Consider the following 21,261-nt stretch of genomic DNA (forward strand, 5'->3'; position numbering starts at 1 on the left):
ATTGGATAAATATGATAATATAAAAATCAGAGAAGTTTTTTTAATACATAATAATTTTATTTGCTAGGAAAAAAATATTACTATAATTTAAAACACTATTTAGTTCCAATCAATTTTGATATAATTATGTCTTGGTTTAATATCAAAATAATTAAGATAACGTTTTCATGTTTCATTGCTTTTCCTTAGGGAGTGCCCTAAGTTTGAGTTGAGAACCGTTAGATAGAATTATATTTACCTATATCGGTGAATATGCAAGAGTATTTGCATTATTTTTAGTTAAAAAAAATTATTAAGCTCTTAAAATGACATTTGTATACTTAAATTCGTATTGGTATTCAATTGAACATTTAATGGACTTCACTTGAATTAGTATTAAAAATATTAGTCGTTGATTTTTTTTTTGCATAAAAATGTAATATAAAAATTCATAAAAATAATATAATTAAACATCAATACTAGACACATTAAGGTGATTTTAGCAAATATTATCTAATGAAAGTTATTTAAAAATTCTCTGGAACAGCAAAAGTAATATTGACATATTCATTGACATATAATGATGTGTGTAGAAATTAGGTACCGTATATTACTAATAAATTCGAATATACTTCTATCAATTATATACGAACTATTTTAATTTAATTACTCATCTATTATTACGAGCTAAAATAGTTTAAAGTGGAATTCAAAAAATGAAACGATATTTAACATATAAAAAATAAAAATAAATGGAACTATTATATTATACAAATAATCTAAAGTAAATTTTAAACTAAAATCACAATTTTAAATATTATTTTATAAAACATAAATTAAAAATTATTATAATACAAAAATTTTAAATAATTTATTACATTTAAAAAAATTAACTATTCAATGAGCATATATTAATATCTGATAATTTAACGTATTCATTTATATTATAATTAATATATATATACATACCATATCATAATTTATTCTAAAAAATTAAATTAATCAAAACTATACTAAAATTATGTTAGTTATTGTTATTACCCGAGTAATTTACCTTAATTTCAGATACTGTCCATAGCACGCACGTATGAAAATAACACCTACGAAGATGGTTAAGTATTGTATCCTTCCATTTTTATTTTTTAATTTTTACGTTACTTTGTTATAAAACTATTTTTTATGTTGTTTAAAAAGTATTATATCATTAATCATATTGTTAAACATTTTAACTATTTTTAGAGAACAATTGTTTTTCGCCATCAGATTATTTTTAATATTAGCCATTTGTATAATTTATATATGAAATCATAATCTTTAAAAGAAATCATTCTTCATTCTTATTAAAAATTCAGACATCGAAAGTTATAAAACGTTTTTTTCCTAAGCTCTCTTTACTCGAGCTAAATATTAATTAAATAATATAATTTTATAATTGTTAATTATAGGTGACTATTTATAATCAATGATAAATTTTAATAATTTAATATTTACTATAATATTATTAAAAGTATTATAAATTATAATATTATATTTTATAATAATATCTATACTTGTCAAACAATTCTTGGGTATTTTTACAATAGTGATTAGCGCAAAAATGTATTTAAAGTTTTGACGCCCCAAGTATAGTTTTATTGCCACCCTTACACGTATACATATACGATTTTCAAGAAAATTAAAATGTATTATCTACAAATTTTACGCGATCAACTTTTGATAATATTATCATAAAAATAAAAATCGCAATGTGGTCACTGTGCAAAATCTTAAATATTAAAATTTTTCGATTGACGAATGGAAATAGATAATGGTTACAAAAAAATGTTGCCACCCTTTGATTCCAAAAAAATGTGCCACCCGGGACGATGATACCCACTCGCCTCCCCCCCCCCCTAAATACATCCCTAGATTAGCGGTTGTTGTAAGATTACCCAATAATTATAATATTGTCTACTATATACTGCAAGGAAAGGATTTTGTTTAACTGTTTTATGAAATGTTTTCTTCTTTAACAGTTAATAAATACTTAAAAATACATTTGAAATAAACAAATATATAAAATAAAACATAAAAAATATATAAAATAGTTGAAACGACGAGTAATTAACATTTTTTTTTTTTTAAAAATTGAGGAAAACATTGTGGAATTTTGATAATATCATCTCCATTTTATCACGCCATAAGTCATCATCGCATTAAATTTTGTCCAGAAATTTGATCAACTAATCATAATTTATTTACATCATAATGTGTGAATGGATGAATTTACTAAGTTTATTACACAAAAATATTTATATACTAGCAAATATAATTAAACGCATACTTTTTCGACTTGTATGAGAAAATGGGTCCCACGAGTTTACTTAGGAAAGGAACATATAACAATATAATGATGTGTAAAACAATAACAAGTCAAGACAATATATTCATGAATATATTTAATATAACTTATAAAGTACCTCCCGTCGTATAATTATGTTCACGTAGATATGTTTGCTTAGTCGAGAATACTTATATATTATAGAATACATAATACGCATAAAATCCATTTATTTTACATTCACTCACATTAATATAATACAAATCATATCTAATTTGTTCGTGTTATGCATTTTTTAATAAAATTATAATGAAATCATAAAAAAAAAAAAGTTACTATTATCATTATAAAAACTCTTCGGTACTATAAAATATAATGTATATTTCTAAGTAAACACAAACAAAAAATTATAATACATTCCGAAATATAGTAGACAATTTTCCGGGCTTAAAAAGTGCGTCATCGTGTTAAATGTAGAACGTCATATTGAAACACGGATAAAAACAACGGATAAATGACTTCTCTGATAAATGCCCAACGATAAATACGTCCGATTCGACCAATGTACGAAATTATATTACTGCAATATGATTTATTCTCTGGTACCATCGATTCCACGATATTCTCCTCATTGAAGTATTTTAGGATGACATCATTTTTCGTTATCCGATTCGATTGGCTCTAGAATTACCACCAAATCCTCGTTGATATCTTTTGGCGTATAACCATTCATCGTTTTCACTATTCACCATTTCATCGTCAACCATTAGAGAACCGAAATAGTTGTAAGATATAAAAGTTTTTTTATTCAAGCTAACGGGTATTTTAAATATGATGGATTGTACATTGTTTTGACTTTTTATTTCTTGACGGAGACATTAGTTTTTTTTGCCGTCCGTTTTCCAGATATATTTTGTTCGACTGGTGTAAAACAATAATAAGGTATATGGAGTTTACGGTTTCATATATTTAATATATTTTTACGAGGTCTAAATCTTACTTTTTGTTTCATTAATCACAGTATTTTTTATATTGACTAATAGATTTTCCGTAACTTTCTTCTTCGAAATTATTTCAGTACTTCGAGTGATTTGATTACAATTGTTTGATTTACTATTAATTTTAATAAGTTTTTCATTGGCAAATTTCCGCACAACTTGAGCACTTGAATTACTCGAGCATACCGTCCTCTGTTTACTAGACATATTTAATTTTCCATCACAATCCGTTGTCTTGCCTATAACCTGAAACTTTCCTGCGATTTCCTTATCGACAACCCCTTCTAATTTCATAATTTTGTTGAATTTGTAGGATAGTTTTGGTTCGATTTTTTAAATTCGTCATCAACTGCAGTATTTTTGTCGGTGGGGTATATAACCACAAAATATAATTCGAGTCCTTTAATTTTTTTGATAATACATTTTTACAAGCTATAATTGATATGGAAACAGCTTTCGAAAGTAAATCTTCACGATTTCGTTTTCTAACTTAGTCTGTGTCTTGATAATCTGGAAATCTATTCTGGTCCACGGAACACGTTTAATTACAAACATCTGGACAAAACATATTGAGACATTGTTCTCTGGGCTTAAAAGTTCGCAAACCGACGAAACCATTAACTCCGTCGGGTGTGTCCTGGCCGCAGTGTTCATCGAGCAAACCGTTACCGTACATTTTCTGTATGCCATTTGTATCCTAACCCATCCAATGAGATACAAACCGTGTATTCATGATCGGGACGTCCGTGCTGCGCAAACACATAAATTGACTTTTCATTGAAGAATTGATGCAACGCCGATGAATTTGGCTTGCTCGCCAATGCTTCGAAGTAATTTTATACAAATTTTCTTCCGATAGTCTCAATATCTTCAGTAACTGTACTTATTTTATCCATGTTACTATTAATGTCGATATTAGTCTTCACTAATGTTCTTTTACAATCTTAATATAAATTATCTAGCTATTTTAGAAGAAAGCTTTTTACCATTGTAAGTAAAGATTTACAAAAAATATTTTTCGTCTTCAACGATTGCTAGTCGATAATGACAATTAAAACCTTTTGGTAGAAAGTGCGTATAAAACAATTTAAGTTGCTATAGTTTTATATTGTTATACACGATTACTATAGTAGTATTTAAGTCTACCTAAGTCTAATAAAACAAAATAATAAAAATAAAAATTTACATCACTGAGTCAGACTTAAGTGTATGAATCTTACGAATTGAATATTGAGAAACGAAAAATAGTATACACAATGAAAATTTAATATGAAATTATATAATTATATCTTATTTTAAATATACAGAGGATCCTCTATTTATCAAACGTCTATTTTACGAAACTCTTTATAAAACAAATTATTTCATCAAACAATAAGATTTTAATTTAAAATAATTTCTATAAAAGGAACTAATTTTAAGTTATTTTTATACAGCAATTTATACAGTATTACAATATAATTATTACAGTAAATTATTGTTATTTATAAATAACCGATGTTGATATTATTTAAAATGTCTATTAACCGTCCTTTGTTCCGTTCATTAATTCGTATTACGTTTTTTGAACTAAGTCGGTGTTAGTAAGTAAAAATAAAAATTTTAAGCTTCACAAATACAATTTGATTTTTGAGAGAGACAGGAAAATAACTTATCCACGGTATATTCAAAATGCCATCTATTATTGAAGATAATTAAAAAATTGCAGAAATCTTTAAACGAGGAAGATAACGATTAAAAAAAAAATACAATGATGTAGACAAAACAATTATACACGAAGTAAAAATGGTGCTTGGTGAAAACATGCCAATATAAGATTGAACCTTATGCAAGAAAAAGTAGTTGCATGTATGTGACTTTTGGGACATGTAATATTTCAAATCAATGCCAGTGCTCTAGTGGGTTAGACAAATTAAAAATATGACACTGCGTCACATCAAAAGTAATATCAGAAGGAAGTACATAATATTATAACAGTGTTTTAGAAAGATGAAGTGTTCCAAAAAAAAAATTTTAAATAAATAACCTAATAGAATTTTCAACGTAGATGAAACCGACATTTTTTCAAGCGCTTTCTAAATAAGACAATTATTTTTGAAAAATTATAAATGTTTTGAAGAAAAAATAATAAAAAATCATGGACTGTAGTAATTTATGACAATATGGCTGAAAAAGAAAAAATATAACTTTGTTGATTGGAAAAAGTAAATAGCCTATATATTTAAATGGAGTAAAATCTTTATAGTTTGATTACGATTTTAAAAAAAAAAGCATGAATGACAAATTATATTTTAAATTAATGACTTGTTCGCTTTAATGGCAAAATGGATATTGAGAAAAAAAAAGTTGTTCTCCTTTGAAACAACTGCCCACCTGATTCAACGACAAAATTACTAGACGTTAAGTTAGTTTTTTCTCTCCAAATACAAAACGAAATTACAACAAATAGACCATGGATTAATAAAGAATCTGAAAATACATTGTCGACAAATGAGTCTTAAAAGAAAAAACTCCTTTTAAAACTGGATAATGATTAACCTGTTGAACATTTATTAATCTCAGAATTTCTATTTCAAAGCTTTCAAAAGTATGACAAAATAAAGTTTCGAAAATAACAATTAGAAATTATTCAAACACAAAAAAGTAATGACTGCATGCGATATTTCGTTATAGATTTTAACCTAACCAAAAATGTACCCGATGACATATTTAATTATTTAAATAAGTTCCTTTTTTTTTCAATAGTCATTATAGTACAAAAGTAGTTCAATAGAATATCAGAAAGTTCTATAACGAAGAATAAAAAAATATTAAAATATAAAAACAAATGGTTCTATGGATAAATCTATAATACAGGTAATATATTACTATACTTATTTTTGTATACAGCATAAGAAATCTATAAGACTAAATACTAACAGACGTATAGATAAGTACTTATCAACATATTATAAGCGTATAGTTAATACTCATTTTTATTGAATTACAAAATTATTTCTATAACAATATTATAATATAATATATTATATTTATAGATATAATTTTGTTATATTTTCTTAAAGCAAGTATGTAAGAATATTCTATTTTGTATAACTTTATCCTGCATAATTTAAATGACACTTGTATGATGATCGTTATATATGGTTTATGCACTTTGTACGCGAAACCTCAATGGTCGGACAGAGGTAATCCAACGACCTCGCTACACCCGAAATAAACCCGACTATATATAATATATATATATAACGTCAATCAGCAAAAAGGGAATGAGGAACAGAGGTAGCTTCAGAGATTAAGTATATAACATAAATTATGGTCACGTTAACTTATATTAAAATAAATATCCTATAATAATAACGATGATAATAATTATACAATTGATTGTATACAACCCGAGATTTAAAGTACTCAAATATGAATATAACTTAATAATCATAATAATAATAAACAAAAGGTATAATAATGATCTTGTAAAAAAAAAAATTAACAATAATTATAATAATGCATTTTGAACTATAAAAGAGTTCAGGTAACGCTACGCGTCACTGGTTGCAATCGTAAATACCTCGAACGCGACCGTGCACACAGCACGTGCGACAGCCACCAAGACCGACAAATGTCGAAAACTCCGGAACAGCTCACTGGACAATCTCGACGACGGTGACACTGCCGATGGCCTGAATGGCGAATGTGATAAGTACAAACCACGCACACGAAAATGACGGACCACGGCACAACTATTTGGTCTATGGAATGGCCCAACCAAACACCCGTAACGGAGACTTAGGAGGCAGTACTGTGTCTCGCACAGTCATGTGATGACAATCTCCAACAGGAAGGCAACAAAAAACACACAAAATACAAATTGGCACAGACGATCTGCGCAACCCGCTTGCCTGGTTGCAAGTGCCGCCTCGGAGCGTGATGCCAGCGCGATGAAGTGCGCCGACCAAAAAATTCGCGAAAATTCCATCGTCTGCATCTTATCGGAGTGAACCGGTTGTTGTGGCCAGATACGAATATAATAGCTCGATCGAACACACCTAATGGTTAATATAAGATTATTTCACTTACATGTCCTTCGCCCCCTCACCAAAGATGTTCCCGAAAATTATTTTTGTTTGCACATATTTTGTTCGTCATTTGTTTTAATTTGCTTGATAATTATTAGAATTTGTTCGAAAATAGTTTTTATACAATACCAAAAGCTATGAAGAAGAACTGTGGATATATGTCTACAGCCCCCACTAGTCTAAACACTTCGGATAATTCATTTTTCTTACGACTGTTTTGTTTCCCATTTGCTTGAATTTATTTGATAATTTTAAATATCTGTATTGTAACCTTTTCTATTATATAAAAAATAAAAAAAGTGTAGTTCTTCCAATTTTACGTTTTATACAATGCATATCAGAATTTGGTATTTGAAATTTACAATATTTATCTAAATTGGTCAATGTATTTTCTTAAGACGTGAAAGTATTATCTGTGTATATTATTGCACATCATAAACCATAAACCATATTATTAATATGTAATACAAATGTGAGAGTCACGATGGCGGCTGAGTTTATCAATTATAAAACTATAATCCTAATAAAAAATTAAAAACAAAAAAAACTAACAAAAAAAAAAATAAATCAACTAATTAATAACTAATAATAATATTAGTTAATAATTAATTATCAAATAAACATTCTACACTTTAAAATCGAATTTTTAAAAATAACTCAATTTGCAGAAAAAATTATGTATTCACAATATATTTTGTCATTCCCATTTAAACAAATAGTTATCGTTATGTTATCAGGTTATCGTATGTATGTATGATATGAACGAATGTTGTAATGATTTAATATATCTACCATTCATAATTTTATATTTAAGTAATTTAAATTTATTATTTATTCTTCATCAACCTGAAAAATTTAATTTATTTGTAATATATTTTTTTATCATTAATTTAATATACTTTTAAATGTTATATTTTATTCATTATAATTATTGAAACTAATTGTAAACAAAGTTTCCTTTAATAATAAAAAAAAAAAATTTATTATTTTGTATTTCATTTAATTTTTTATTAATGAAATTATTTTAATCTGTTAACAAAATGGGTAGAAAACCTACAGATGAACCATCAATTATTATTGAAGTAATTTCACTTTTCAAAGACAATATTTTTTATTCTGATGATAATGGCAAACAAGTACAACGTTATAAATTTTTAAATACCTTCTTTTTTATTAAAATTAAATAAAATTAGGTCTCTTAATCATCCACAAACACGTTTATGTGTTTTTTAACACTTATTTTAAATTCTTGATGAAAGGCATTGATTCAACAATAATGCGAGTTTTGTTTTTTTATTTTTATATCTAAATAATAAAAACTACCCAAACTACTGTGGGAGAGGCACGAGAAAAAAGGGTTTTCACTTATAATGGAAGTGACGGTAAGATGAAGATTTTGAAAATTGTCAACCGTCAGCTATATATTATCAAAATAATAAATTTTTTTGTTTCATTAAAATAATAATCCTTTGAATAGTCAAATTCTATTTATAATTCCCTCTAAAAAAATTAAATCCTTATTTAATCAAAACCTTTTACTATTATCATGTTTAATTATATGAAATACACATCCACGGATCGTCCGTCGTCGCGTTTGATGCTGCTACGTTAGGTTAGTAAGTTTGTGGCGCCGTTTCGCCGACCGGAAAAATCGGATTCGATTTTTTGCTCCTTTTTTCATTTATCCCGCGATGACGACCATATGTATCATATTCACTAGCCAGCCTATACGTATAATTCACTCGAAACATTATAACTAAGGACCGGATATAATTGCATTGAAAATATCTTAAAATTGCACTAAAAATTTGCCAACATTGCTGTAAAAATGTTGGTGCTATATCTAAATTAACATTTTGATTTCCTGTCATAACCTCAGAGTAAGTTTTAATAGTTCTATATCCTTCATTTTTTCTAAGACATATTTTAATTTATCTTTAACTATTTTCTCATCGAGACCCGGAATATTTATCAAAATATTTTCAATTTCATTAAATATATTTAAACTATTAAGTAATCAACTATTTTTTCTTCAAACTTGTGAGTTTTTTGGATAACTTTATATTAAGTATAATTTTAAAAACGCTAAACTACATTTGACTTCATGTAAAAATGTACGTCATAGTTATACTTTATTGTAAAATTACTTTAGAAATAATAATTTTTATATTTTATCATGTGAAGTATTCAAAAATTGAAATAATTGCAAAATTGCAAAATCGTTTAAAATTGAAAAAAATTATATTATTAAATTAAATAGGAAGACTGTAATTAATCCGATTCGTATACATATTTGATCAGATTTGATTTACATGGTATCAATAAAAGTTGCAATATCTATTAAATCCGGTCTTTAGTTATAATCCATATACGAATATATACCGTTATATGTGTATTCAGCGGCGGAAATAGGGGTTGGAAGATGATGATTCATCCCCGGGCGTAAAATTTTAGAGGGTGAATTTTTGTAATTGTTAACAACTAATTTGATATTTTTAATTTTTTTTTTATTTTTTTTTTTTTATACTGTTATTATGTCAAAACTCAATAAGTATGATTGTACATTAATTATTAGAAAAAAATTCTCAAGAAGAATATTCAATTATTGGTAAATATTATAGGACGTAATTTTAACATTTTACCCGGGCGTAAAAATTCCTAGTTCCACCTTTGCATGTAATGTATTGTTCTCGACGACACCCCGAGATTCATGCGGTCGTCACGCCTCACCGAAGCCACCCCGACCCCCGAACCCTTCGGTCGACGGAGTCTTCGAGTTCACGTCCGTGCCATTTGTTCGGTCCGCGAGCGTGGTTGCCAGCACGCGAGTCCGATGGCAGCGCCCGGAATCTAATTGTTTCGCTCGCGCGACGATGACTTATGTTATCTCCCTTTAGCCGCGCATATACCCGTCGTCTCAATCACTCGGCGAGCCAACGTCGCCGTCGAACGCGTCTGAAACGTAATTTCGGTCCTTCGGATGACTTATCGCACGATCCCGAAAGTTTAACAACAAAACCAGCATCATCAGTTAGCGTCACGTCACACGTTCCGCCGCGTGCACCCACCACTGAGATACGCGTGATTTCAACGTCATAGAACGGTCTGTTGGTAACTTCGTCGCGTAAACTGTGTATGGCCGTTTCGACCATAATTCCTGCTACTCACCGAAACGTTAATTTCATATTTCACGCGAACACGTCTATAATTTATATTTTTACAGCGAGCAATATTTCTATCGACTACAAATAATATAAATGGATAGATCGTTTTCTCCCGTCACATACATCGTGCCTCAACAATTATTGTAATTGAAAAAATAAATATTAAAGCGTAAATGCAGCTTCCTTATTCCGTCTTATTGTACATCGCATTAAAATGCGACATGATGGATATAAAATGATTCGACTCGAGGAACGCATATGATGATGAAACCATTGTACTCGTATAATTTTCAAATTGTACAAGTTTAATTACAATTATGGTTGTTTTATCTATTTAAACAGCTAACATTTTGAATGTTATCTATGCAAATTAAAATTTTTGTCCTGGATTTTTGATCTTATTGTTGATTAAATATAATGGAGTTAATGTTCTTTTAAAATAAATAAAAATTTGTTCCCCATATTAATTTAATTTTTAACACTCGGTACATAAAAACAATGTATTTTATTTTTTTGAACTGTGAAAAAATGACATTAAACTATTTTAATAGCTTTTGATACTGATTTAAAATAAATATATATATTATCTATCTCCTTCTCACTTTAACTCTCTAAATCTCTATCTTTCTTACGTCATCATACACATAAGCACACAAATATTTGGTTCTCAAATTCCATCGTAAAATAATTTTATTGGTTTAACACCAAGTTCTACAATACCATCGAGTATACCCTTACAAATAATGCAAAATTTAACATTCAACATTTCATTATCAAAAAAAGTCAACAGTTTTAAAAATTAAGTAGTCCATGGTGTTTATTTAATTATTCCAATAGTTAGATTGTCAGATATTAACGTCTTATACGCTGCTATATTATCGATTGCATAGCTATTTTAACCCTAATATCAATATTCATACGAGTATTATAGAAATCATAAATTTTACCAAAGGAAATTTTTAAATATGACATGTATTGTGAATGATATGTATAAAAAAAAAATAGTAAGAAATGTATGATGTGCAACTGTTTATGTAAAATGAAACAAAATACGCAATTTCGGTCAATAACAAAAAAGACTAAAACAATAAATTTATAAATAGCAAATAAATTTCTCTATGTATGACGGAGTAATAAAAGTAATAATCGGAGTAAAAAATTGAAAAACCAAAAAAATACGAAGACCCTTTTTTTTTATCATATTTTTTCATCTTAAAAATATCACACCTTACTGTTAATAAATTATGTTATTCAATAGCAAAATTTACTAAAACACTTTGTCACCTAGGCAAAATAATAATAATTAAATGTACTCAAAAAGTACACAAGCTATAATTATGTATATATAAAGATATATATAAGATATATGTTATATATAATATCTCATATTACTGTGTATAAGCTCATTAATTTCTCGTATCTCATACACGGCAGTAATTGGGCAATGTAAATATTCTGTAATTGTAGAATCGCTCATATTATTATATCATATATATTATATTTCTCATCAATGAATTATTTTAAATAATTATTATAGTGTTCCATAAAAAAATCAATGCTCAATTCATGCAATTATATTATAATTATATTTTTATTATGACGGAAATAATTGTTTATTAATTGAAATCAATAAATATTTTAACTTCAAAATCATTTTCTACTTCTTTTTTTTTTTTTTTTTAGTTTCATCTATAATTTTTAGTAAAATTAATTAAATTTGTAAATAAATTTGTTCTATCATCATTAACAAAAAAAAAACTATATTGAAAAAATGATTTGTATTTAAAGATTTTTTAGAGTAAATAGCAACAAGACTTTAAGGAATACTAAATCATTAATATTAAATCGGGATAATAACCACATTATCGCAAATTCAACAACAAAAATTGAGAAGGATTATTTTGAGTGATTTAATTTAGTTTATATGTTATACATACGTTGTCATTCAATTCTACAACACTATATTATTATTTATATTCAATGAAAAGTTAAGTATGAAAATATTCGTAACTCATGTAAAATTGTGTTGATTTTAACATACATTTTTGATAAAGTTTTTTTTGTTTTTATATGAAATTAAATTTTTTAACATAACAATGTTAAATATTTTAAGCTTTTAAGTAGTAAAATATAATTATTATTACTTTATAATATATGTTAAATATACTGTATGCCAATATTAATATAAGTAAAAATAAAAATAAAATAAATAATAATATTATAATATTATGTATTGGTTTCCCTTAAACGGTATTAGAAAAGTTAACGTGCCCCTGTGCCACCTGAAAATGATAGAAAATTATTTGAGTCCGCAAAATGAACAATATACAATTCTAAAATATGATTACTTCGGAAGCCTCATACTATATTTTAAACTTATTACCTCTAAAATTAGCAACCCTACCCTCTCCTTCTTACCCAAGAGTTTCCTGAAAGTTACACCATCGGTGAAAATGTCAGTGTTGATATGGTCATTGAACGACTAATGTGCGTTATTATACCGTATATTAAATGATGTGTTCACGAAAAACTGCTTTAAGAAAAATTATTTAATTAATAAAATTACTTTAAAAAAAAATGCTATAAGTTGCTGTAATTTTATATAACGAGACTTTTAATGTAAGAAGTCATAGATAATATAGATAGAAAAAGATACCAATTAAATTAATAACAAAAATATTTAAAATAATACTAATTAATATAAATAACAACATAAACAGTGCTTTAGTGCATTTATTAGTACCATACAAATTAATTAAATAATCTACTTTTCCGTTACCTTTCTTCCAACTATTTGGGGTCGGCCACATTTGTTCAAAACCACCACTCGTCTTGATTTTCTACATCACCTATGCACACACCAACAGCTCTCATAGTTTTCAATCGTATCCAACCATCTTTTTTTTTTATCTTCTTCTTCCTCTTTTCTCTTCAACGTTCATTTTCATATCCGCTTTTGTTTCCTCTCGCTTTATCACGTGCCCAAATCATCTCAATCTATTTTCTCTCATCTTGTCCACTATCCACGCTACACTAATACTACCTCTCACATATTCGTTCTTTATTCTATCTTCTCTTGTCACTCCACTCATTCATCTAAGCATTCTCATTTTCACAACACTCATACTCTGTTCTATTCTCCTATCAATCATCCAACACTACGAACCATATAGCATAGTTGATCTCATTACACTCCTAAAAAATTTCACATAAAACGCCATACGCTTCTCTCAATTTCATCCAACTGCACTTAATTCTATGTTATTCATCCATGCCAAAGCACTCGCTTGTGCAAATGATACTAAATTTTTAAAGTTCTCGACTTCACCTATCATATCACCGCTAATTGTCATAGGTCTCCTCATATCCTCAACACTTTGGTAACTTCCTCCAAAGTCATACTCTATGTCCCTACATCGTTGGGTAGATCTAAACATTTTACTGATGAATCAGCTATCACACTTCCTGTCCAGCTTGTATCACACACTTCATCATCTAGATCTCCTCCACCTCTAACTATGATATTTCCACTCACTTTTCGTCCCCACGTTACGTTTATTCAATAAACCACCTAAGTTTTGTTTCTGACTCCTCCATACTCTTTGACAAAATTTTTACACCGGCTATCAACCTGACGCAGCCTAATCAAGTGGCTTCTTACGACTGACAGAGGAACCGTGGAAGAACTCTGATCCTCTTCCATAGAAATAAATTAATGAAATAATATTATTTAATTAATTATTATAAAATTAATCTGATATTGAATATTTAAAGTTAAAGAAGAAGTTCCGGCAAGCCAATCCGCTTCTGTCGTAGCATTTTTTAGACGAAACTGCGTACTACCAGCGGAATTCAAGTCTTTGGAATAATTGTAAACTAATCTTTTTATAAACTCAGCTATTACGGAACTGTCTTTGTAAATGTCCTCGTCGCAAACCAACCGTGGAGCGTTTGATATTCTCCTCGGAATATTTGATTCGTCGATTTGTGTTTTTTTTTTTTTTTTTGTTTTTACCGAATAGATTTAATATTTCCAACACAGTCTCGTTGTGATCTGGTAGAGATAAATGGGTTCCGTAAATTCGTGAATTCGTTTATCACACCGGAACGTTTGTTGTCGGGCGGCGATACCGACGAACACCGACACTTATTCGGCCGTTTGTTTTACAGCTGCGGTTCAGTAGCCGCGCACGGGAGAGCCGACGGGTAACGACTAACCACCGATGAACGTGTCAACGACGGCGGCGGCGGCGGCGGCGGCGGAAGCGGTGGCCGATGCGTTCGACGACAACGAGTACGTGCCGTACTCGAACCGGCCGGAGACGTACATCGTGCCCGTGGTGTTCGCTATGATATTCGTCGTGGGCGTTCTCGGCAATGGCACGCTCGTGCTGGTGTTCATCCGGCACCGGAGCATGCGCAACGTGCCCAACACGTACATACTGAGCCTGGCGCTAGGCGACCTGCTGGTGATCATCACGTGCGTGCCGTTCACATCCACCGTGTACACGGTCGAGTCGTGGCCGTACGGCGAGCTCATTTGCAAACTCAGCGAAGCCACCAAAGACGTGTCCATCGGCGTGTCCGTGTTCACGCTGACCGCGCTCAGCGCTGAGAGGTGAGTCGGATCACTTCGGGTCCAGTCGGGCCCGTTGAATCGTCAGTTTTTTATTGGTTCATGGGAGGGGGAGAAGGGGATGGAAACCTGAACGCATTGAACACAGAACTGCGACAGCGCAATCGGTGCGTGAAACGTAGCAGTTGGCCGTTGCGGGCCCAAAGACCGGACGCACATTAAGACTTAGTGACGCAGCGCAGCATAGTTTTCTGTATATATATTGTGTGGTAGGGCAGGACAGAGCAGAACTGTGCATGTGTCCTCTTGCATCACGCAAGTCATCGACACAGTTTACTGCACACTGAGGCTCTGCATAGTCCGGTCTAATACGATCCTAAAATACAAAAATTATTGAATCGTCGGTTTGGTATGGTTCAATAATTTGTAGGAGTAGTTCGGTCCAGTCCTCAGATCAAATGCATTATTTTCAGTCCGGTCCGGTTTCAAAAAAATAAATGAAAATCAGTCCAGCCGGTTCAAATCATGGTACTTAAAATCTAAATACAGATATTTCGTACAGGTATTGTTATGTAAACAAATAAAATGAAAAAACCTACAACTTTAGGTATATATTTATTTATCAAGTGGGGTAGTCCGGTCCAATGTAATACTAAACGCATCATATGGTACGGTCTGGACTAATACAGACTGAACCTTACGTAAAGGACCATAGACGGTCCAAAATGTTTTAAGATCGGACCGACAGTCCGGTCTACGAACTACTTTATTAAATGTTATTTAATTACTGGTCCTGTCCGATCCAAAAATAATATGAAGCCGTCGGTTTGGTCCAGTTTTGGTCTTTATTTAACGTTTAAGTGTGGTCCGGTCCGACTTCGGTCCTCTAATAAAATTTGTAGTCCGGTCTGATCTTTAAAATAACTGACCGTGCACACATATCACACGCGCTTGGAATAATTTCCAATTACACTAGCTTAACATAATTTCCACCTTTTTAATTTTAATTTAATATTTTATTTTTTATTTTAATTTTATTAGAGAAGAGTTTGTGATTGAAACCGTCCGACATTACATTATCTTACATGACACTATTGATGTCAACTATATAAAGACAAAATTAAAAAATTACTTTTCCACAATTTTTTAACGTGTATTTAACGAATATAATAAAAAAAGTTCATCAAATCGTATCCGTCAAAAACTGATTCAGAACTTAAATTTATTAAATTTTCTATTATAATTTCACCCATAACTAAGTAAACGGTAGCACAGAATTGCGTAGGTAGTAATATGCGCTCATATAGATCACACAGTATTTCCTGCGCTGCGTTGCCCTACGCTATGCTGGGTCACCTGCGATTCCATATGCACCCGGCCAAAGCCCCTGTTACGCGTGCATCGTAATGTGTACCAAAGGACGGGCAACGGCCGTTTCAAGCAATGCACCAAGGTGACATCGAGTCCAATTGCTATGCTTCACAATCGTATTACGTCCCGCAGTACGGTAATGGTCTAAGGGTTGGAACGCATCGTAAACGGGATCAGAACGGTTGTGGGACGGTCGTGTTCTTTGATTCGTGAATAGAAGTGGATGCACCAACTGATGGACTCGTGTTAATAAGTCTACGGTGCCGACGACATTTAATTAAAAAAACAATTTATTTGCACTCTTTTTTTTTTTTTTTTTTTTTTTATTTGAAATAAACAATCTATACAATTTATGCACAATAGGCTTATATGATAAGAATATAATGATAACATGACAGGTGTGATTTAAGCAGCCACCCATTAGTGACTCTTGACTAATTGATTAATTATTTTAATTAATTTAATTAATTTTTGTTATAATTACACTATTTTTTTTTTTTTTTGACAGATGTCAAACATTAAAGTTTTATAATAAGTCGCGGCACTACTTCCTTTTTAGTCTGCGGTTAGGATTTCCTGGTAATGTAAGGATAGAAAGATCATTTATGAGAAGGTTAGGGTGTGAATGAAGTCGTTTGTAGAAACGAGTGTAAAAATACATACTTCTTCTTCTATTGATTAAATATGGAGATCGTTATGCAGAGTTTGGTTCAAGATATATGGTGGTGTATTTTATAAACGTCGGAAAGATATATTTTGGAATGTTTGGATTAGATTAGTGTTGGATTTTTTTGCCGCCTCCCAAAGTTGAAGTCCATACGTTCAGATAGGTTTAAGAAGAGATTTATAGATTAATAGTTTGGTATTTAGAGTGGAGTACTTATTTTTAGTTAAAAGAGGTCTAAGCATACGCAAACAATTATTTAAGGTTAGCCTTTTGGTCTGTAGGTATATATTCCATGTCAATTTCTTGTCAAGGATTAATCCTAAGTATTTGACTGTGTCGGAAGTGGGAATTGGTACATTGTTAAGGGTAATGTTTAAGCATATTCCTTGTTTGAGTATAAATGTTGTGTGCTGTGATTTATTTTGGTTAATCTTAACTCGTCATTTTGCATACCAATCAGACAGAAGATTAAGATGTAATTGCAAATTTAATGAGGCAGTTAAGGGATTTTCATTTACGGATAAAATAACTTTATCGTCAACGTAATCAGCTACGATGGTTTGTTGCATGGAAGGTTGATCAGCTACATAAATGTTAAAGAGGAAGGGGGAAAGTATGCTGCCTTGTGGTACACCCACTTTAATTGGTGCAATACCTGATGTTGATGAATTAAATTGTACTTGAAAGTATCTATCAGTTAAATATGATTTAATCAATAGGAATAAGGCAAAGGGGAGAAATTTTTTTAGTATGAATTTGCAATTTGCAGCCTTCATGCCAGACACGATCGAAGGCTTGTGATACATCTAAGTAAACGCAAGAGCAATAAAGTTTTTTTTCTAGAGATGTAGAGATAGCATCAACAACTTGGTGAACTTGATGTATCGTGCTATGAGAGTTGCGGCACCCAAACTGAATATTTGGGAGTATGTTGTTGGAGGTAATATGCGATAATTAGTGTTTTAAGATAAGCCTTTCCAGAATTTTTGAGAGGAAGGGCAAGAGGCTAATAGGTCTGAATAAAGTAGAAGAGTCAAGAGGTTTGTCAAGCTTAGGGAAAAGAATTATCTTAGAGAATTTCCATAAGATTGGAAAATAAGACAATCTGAGAACAGCGTTAAATATATAGGTTATAAGAACTATGGCTTTTTTGGGAAGGCATCTCGCCACTTCGGCCATAACGAGATCAAAGCCAAGAGTTTTTCTTAGTGAATATTTTTGTATTGTTTGTTTAATTTCATTAGTGGTAAAGAATTTTTCTAGAGGACAAATAGGAAGAGGAATGTTTAGAAAAGTAGTAACCTCATTAATCTGTTAAGGTATGAATATGTCATGATATAATTGGAACGTTTCATGTAGATGAGTTTTAAATAATTCAGATTTATCGAAGTCTAAAAAGGTATATGAATTATCAGTTTTAATTAATGGGATTGAAGGAGTTTTATATTGAAGTATTTTTTTTTTTTTTTTTTTTTTTGTTTCTTTCCATAAACTACCATCTAACGAAGAAAGACTTGCTAATTTTTGTTCGAAGATATTATCTTTTAGCTTAGCCAAAGTCTTTTTTAAATAGTTAGCTAGTCTATTATATGAGATTTTATGAGAAGAAAGCCGTGTGGATTGATAGAGTGATCTCGCTCTTCGCTTTTCAACAGTTAGTGAACACACTTGTTCAGAAAGAAATGGGTAATTGTAATAAAAGGTCTTTGAGTTACTTATGGTGTTCGATAAGCTAGCCGCCGAGTGGATGAAGGTGATCAGGTTATTAACTGCCTCATCGATGTCATGTTCCGATTTTAGCTTAATTTTTAGATTTATGTTTTGATTTACGATATTATGAAATTTATGACGATCAATCATCGGTGAAAAAAGAGAAGGTCTATCGTTGAGTGAATGTGATGAAGCATTGATAATTAAGATAACGAACGAATGATCAGAGTTTAAATCAAGACAATTGTTTACCGTACAATATAAATGATAAGGAATTTTTGCAACAAATATTCGTATATCTAAAATATCTGGTTTTTTCCTTAAGGAAGTAGGCCAGTAGGTTGGCTCAGGGGGAGAAAGAATTTTATATTTATTTATATTAACCAGGTTATAAAGTAGGTTGCCGTGAGGGTTAGTTATATGGCATCCCCAGCTCTGGTGTTTGGAATTGTAGCCACCGCCTATTATAAAATTTGTGTGCATAGTGTTAAAGTAGTTGGATAAATCTGCATTAGATAAATTGTACCTAGGAGGACTGTAGATTAGAATAGGATACTGGATTAGCAGTTTAAATTTTTAGGCATTCTGACAAGGACTTGCAGAAAAAGTTATCTGCCCCAATTAGCTCTATTAAAGAAGAGCATAGGTCTGAGAAATTTATTATTCCTTTCACGAAAATTGGAGGGGGAGGTTTGATTTGGTTTATAATGATAATTGGATTTACATCTATGGAGTTATCAGGGGGAACTTTATCAACATTGTTTGGTGTTAATACATTGAAGCGATTTGCAGTTACGAATAACTTTTTTTTATTCTTACTCTTATTTAAATTTGGAGAGAGATCCAAAGAGCTCTGATTGGAGAAAGTTAACAAATTCCTTTTGTTGGTTTTTATTGTCCAGCCATCATTTGAAGAATCGAAATTAAATACCGAGTCATTATTGGTGGTCGAATTGCCAGGGTAAGCTGTCTGTATAGTGGTTTTGATTTGACTAGAATAGAACTAGAATTATTTATACCTGTTCCGTTCGGTAAAGCATTATAAGTATTCTTATTTTTCGTCATAGTGCTTGAGAGTAAAGATCAAGTGTCGCTGCTCGAGGCAGCGATACGCGAGACAGCGATAACGCGACGACTTGTTATGGCACTTATTAATTACGTTAATAACGTTAAAACTTAATTTATTAAAAGCACAAGCATCGGCGTATTTACAGATTTGATTTTATTCAGTGTTTGCGTATTAGTTTTTATAAAATCGGTTGCGAAGAACGAAAACGCTAGCGCATTTTAATGAAATACAAATGAGACGTACGTGTCGTGCGAAGTACAAACCGGGACTATTTGCACTTCTTAGTATTTTTTCACATTCATTAAATACCAATACATTTGAAATTTTAATATATTTTATCCATGTCAATGAATTAGTAACGTTTTTAATTCATATCAATTTATCTTACTTAATTTGGCTAATGTTGATAAACTAAAATATATTTCTACAGATTTTACTGATATTTAGTCTTACGTTTCCGGTTTTTGCAATTTTGATTAAAAAATAAGCTTTTTTAACTCGCAATTAATTAAGAAATTCATCTCTCAGAATTTGTCAATTATTTGTTATTACAATTTCTGTCTTTGAAATAATCAAATTATTTTTTAAAGTTTCGCAGTATAAATCACATTACATGTTTGAAATATTATATCACCTTTTGACATACAGAAGAATATATATTAATATATATATTAAGAATAATTATTCCATAGAAATTTTCTGCTAGATAACTTACGATTTTCGGGTCTAATTAATTTATAATTCAAAATATCTATGATTAAATCAATTCCAATGTAAAATAATTTCACAGTAACAGTTTTAATAAAATCTTACTTTTTTTTTTTTAATTTTCATGATAAATCAAGTATAACATTTATTTAATAACATAACGTTTTTTTCACAACCGAAAATTAGCTGAAATTAATTAAAATCAACCTATTATTCAACCAATCAATATACACATTGTTGAACAACAAAACACAGTAAAGTAATAGTTGGCTTACAAACAATCGATTTAATTTCAATTATTTTTTATTAATGAATATTATAATATTATAAAATTTAAACTCTGTTAATATATATGCTTAAATAAAAAATAACAACTTTAATTTAAAACTTTGTTTTAAATTGTTTTATTTAAATTGTTTTATTTATATTTTTTATTTTATTTTTAACATAGAACTTCAAGTTTTTAGTTCTTATGAACAATTTAAATCTTGTATGAATTGATGAACAAAAGTTTAGATACGCAACAACTACTTTTAGTTGAAAAGGCTTTTTTAACAAGTGATATATTACTGTTTTCCTCTTTCGGCAAACAATTATAAACAATTATCTTCGAAAGAGCTATCAAT

The 21,261-nt window shown here is 30.0% G+C and overlaps 1 protein-coding gene across 1 annotated transcript in view; it reads left to right on the top strand.

Moving 5' to 3' along the window:
• LOC112683166 (neuropeptide CCHamide-2 receptor-like) overlaps nt 1-21,261 on the top strand; it is a 204,314-nt gene that overhangs the window by 175,901 nt on the left and 7,152 nt on the right. The window contains exon 2 of the mRNA XM_025554065.1: nt 14,705-15,152. Coding sequence (XP_025409850.1) covers nt 14,758-15,152 — 395 coding nt within the window. The 5' untranslated portion in view covers nt 14,705-14,757. The remainder of the gene's footprint in view (nt 1-14,704; nt 15,153-21,261) is intronic.

The sequence above is a fragment of the Sipha flava genome, unplaced genomic scaffold (assembly GCF_003268045.1).
Source record: "Sipha flava isolate LNK unplaced genomic scaffold, YSA_version1 220_pilon_pilon, whole genome shotgun sequence".
NCBI classification, from domain to species: Eukaryota; Metazoa; Arthropoda; class Insecta; order Hemiptera; family Aphididae; genus Sipha; species Sipha flava.